Consider the following 3331-nt stretch of genomic DNA (forward strand, 5'->3'; position numbering starts at 1 on the left):
CACAGCAAAGCCCTGGTGTCCGGCTCCTGTCACTCGGTGCGGTCAGGGTGCGGTCCACGCTGTTGCACACAGTTCTGTCCTTCTCAGTGCTGAGAGGCACGGCTTTGCCCAGTCATGGCGGTGGACAGGCTGAGCAGGAAGCCCCAGGGGACATCTGTGTCACCTCCCAGGAGCCCTGGGAGGGAAGGGCCCCTCCAGCAGGTGTCCAGGTCCCCACCAGCAGGCAGTGGGGTCTTGTCATGCTGCCAGGAAGCCCAGAGCGATGGCCTGGACCCCTCCACCCGGCCGTCCTGGTGTTTTGTGGGTTTCTGTCACTGGCACCCTGACTGTGAGCGTCTGTCCTTGTACTTGGCTGACCGGGGCAGTGCAGCCCACGGTGGCGTCTGTGAAGTGTTCCCAGGAAAGTGCGGTGACACCCAGGGCCTCACCTTATGGCACTGGGAGTGCTGTGACCCCTCACCTTCTGTCTCCAAGGGCCCTGGGGTGACCAGGACTCCAGCTGCAGCAGTGGACAGGGCCAGGGCCTGGTGTCGGCTCAGGAGCCCCGTCCTCCGTGGGTGGGGGCAGGGAAGACCTCAGCGATGTGCCCTTAAGTCACCTCCAGCCCCAAGGGGCTAGGAATCTTTGGTGGCAGGAGATGAGAAGTGGCCAGGGAGGGACAGGCACGGAGCCCCTCGGGATGTGTGGCCTCCTAGGCTCCAGCCATGCCGTTTCGGTGCTGCCCTGGACATGGTGTGTTAAGGTAGTTAAGCCCGAGGGACACGGGTCAAGGCTGGGGACACTGCCCTGGCCAGGCTAGGAGTAGTCACAGGGTGCTGAAGACCCTTGACCCGGAATAAAGGCCTGTGTCTCGGCTGACCACCGCACGTCCCTCTCCCCATGTGTGTGGTGCTGCCACTGGGCCTGAGTGCAAGTGACCAAGACCAGGACTGCACCTTGTCCACAAGACGTGGGGACATCACCTCTGCTCCCCTCGATCAGCTGGCCTGGCTCCAAGGCTAGGGTGGACACCCACAGGGGTAGCCAGTGTGGCCAGGCTGGTGTGTGTTCCCATAAGCCAGGTGGGGCCGTGTCCCCTCTCCTGCCTCAGGAGCCACCCGGTGCCTCGTGCCAGGTTGAAGCTGACCGTGTCCAGTGGGGCGTGAGACTCCACCTCATCAAAGGCCACCTGGCCGGCAGCCCACCCAGTGCTGGGGACACGGAGGGATCATGTGTCCTGGCTGCAGAGGCCACTACAAATGTCCCTACACGCCGGGCGCTGCCCTAGGGAGGCCATAGCTAAGGACGGGCGGTGGCCCGACGCACTCAGCCGAGGAAAAGCGGGGCCACGACCCAGAGTGTGAGCGAACGCCGAGCAAGAGCCACAGCCCGACGGGCGTTTATTGAAAGTGTGTCCGCCGAGGCCCAGGGTCCCCCAGGGTCCCCGCTGCGCCCCCAGGAACTGAGCACAGGAAGGGGACACAGGTGCGTGGCTGGGGAGCACTGGCCTTGGGGAGGACCTGTTTCTGCAACACCGCTGGCAGAAAAACAGACATCTGGTTGACCGCCACTGCCCAGGCTTGAGGGCCATGGGTGCGACTGGTGTCCTGGGCCACTGCAGGGAGACCACGCCCTGCTCTGAGGGCCAGGGAGAGGAGGGAGGGTCCTTTCCGGGGCCTGGTGACCTGCTGGCTCCTGTGGCTCCCACTGGGAGGAGGTGGTCAGTGGGGTCAGTGCGTGCTGAGGCTCAGTGCTGCCCGCTGGCGACAGTGCCCCCCACCGTCCCCCGGGCTGCAGGAAAGCAGCTGCAGCACCTGCCGGAGACGCCCGGCCTTCCCCACCGGGGCGGCGTCCACGCCCGCCGCGTCCAGCTCCTGCATCAGGGCTTCGGCCTTCTGGACGGTCAGCTCGCGGGCCCTGCCCTTCAGCCCCTCCAGGTAGGCCAGCAGGGTGGAGAAGTGCTCGTCAGGAACCTGAGCGGGGAGAGGAGCGTCAGGGCTGGGCAGGGTGCCTGGGCACAGGGACCCAGCAGCACACAGGTGAGGTGTCCACTCAGGCCCCAGGAGACGGTTTTTCCCTGGCCCTGCGGGGCCATCCAGCCCACTGCGTCCTCACACCAGGACCTCCAGCAGAGCTGTGTGCAAAGGGCACTCAGGTCACCCCTGTCCTGCTCTGCTGAGGACAAGAGGCCAGGATTTGGGAGAGTGGGGCCGGCCTGCTGACTTACCCCCCCGCTCCTTCAGACCTGAGGGACCGGCGCCCACCCTGCCCTCCTGAAATCCAGCCACAGTGACAGCAGGGTGGTGAGTCTTCCAGGACAAGGGGAGGCGCAGAGCTGACAGTGACAGTAACCTGGGGCTGACGGGCTGGGGCTTAGCGGGTCTCAGAAACACGGGAAGCTGAGACTCTAGGACTGTGTGCCGGTCACTCCCGGATGTGGGAGGCAGAGGGCCTGGAAAGAGGGGACCTAAGGCAGCTGGCATCCCGCAGGCTGACTGGGAAATTCACCTTGGTGACAGTGACCACTGTAGCCTGGGCCTGGCACAAGGACAGACACACAGGTCAGAGAAGCAGAGCAGAACCCAGAAACGACTTGCTTGCTTCCAACAAAAAGACGTGAAGACAGGTCAATGTCTTCCTGTGACTGCTGGGACAACCAGCCACCCCATACAACAGTACAAAAGTACGAGCTCCAGTCTTCCTCACACCGCACCCACACAAACCTCGGCAAGACGGGCCGATGTCCGAGGCCTGAACTAACTCTACAAAACTCAGTCGGGCGCCGGTGCTCACGCCTGTAATCCCAGCTACTCAGGAAGCAGAGATCAGGAGGATCAAGGTTCAAAGCCAGCCTGGGCAAACAGTTCACAAAACCCAAACAAAAAAGACTAAAACTCTTAGGAGAGGACACAGACACACCCGTGTGACAGGGAAGTGAATGTCCCTGACTTCTATTTTAAGATGAATTCACCCATTTTCAGTCCCCTGCACTTGAACCCAGTGCGGGGAGGGCAGGTTCAGGCGGCAGGCGCAGGCCTGTGCCCGGCCGGACGTCCTGGCTGTGTTTGGGAGGTGGTGGGTCTGTGGACAGGCACCCCGCACCCTGACACGCACACGCCGCACAGAGCCGGCGCGGCGGGAAAGGCCAGCGCGGGCAGCTCCAGCCCCGCCAGCCTCCAAGCCCTGCAGAAGGCCGCCTGCGTGAGGACAGCCCTTCCCAGCGCGGCCTTGACCTCGCCAGCTCCGGCCTGGCGTGCACCCACCTTGTCCCTGTCGTACATGTGCAGCAGGAGCCATGTCTGCCTTGTCTTCTGGAATCTCCAGCTCGCGTGCTTCTGGGCCCACCTAGGGA

General features: G+C 63.7%; 1 protein-coding gene across 5 annotated transcripts in view; it reads right to left on the minus strand.

Annotated features, from left to right (window-relative positions):
- Nucleotides 1-1338: 1338 nt before the first annotated feature.
- The window catches only part of Chlsn (cholesin), a 90852-nt gene continuing 88859 nt past the window's right edge, over nucleotides 1339-3331 (minus strand). For all 5 annotated transcript variants that reach the window (XM_020169657.2, XM_074075453.1, XM_020169659.2 and 2 more), the window contains 2 exons: nucleotides 3243-3324; nucleotides 1339-1952 (listed from right to left, as the gene is read on the minus strand). In XM_020169657.2, coding sequence (XP_020025246.1) covers nucleotides 1710-1952; nucleotides 3243-3324 — 325 coding nt within the window. In that variant the 3' untranslated portion in view covers nucleotides 1339-1709. The remainder of the gene's footprint in view (nucleotides 1953-3242; nucleotides 3325-3331) is intronic.

Source organism: Castor canadensis, chromosome 6, assembly GCF_047511655.1.
Source record: "Castor canadensis chromosome 6, mCasCan1.hap1v2, whole genome shotgun sequence".
Taxonomy (NCBI): domain Eukaryota; kingdom Metazoa; phylum Chordata; class Mammalia; order Rodentia; family Castoridae; genus Castor; species Castor canadensis.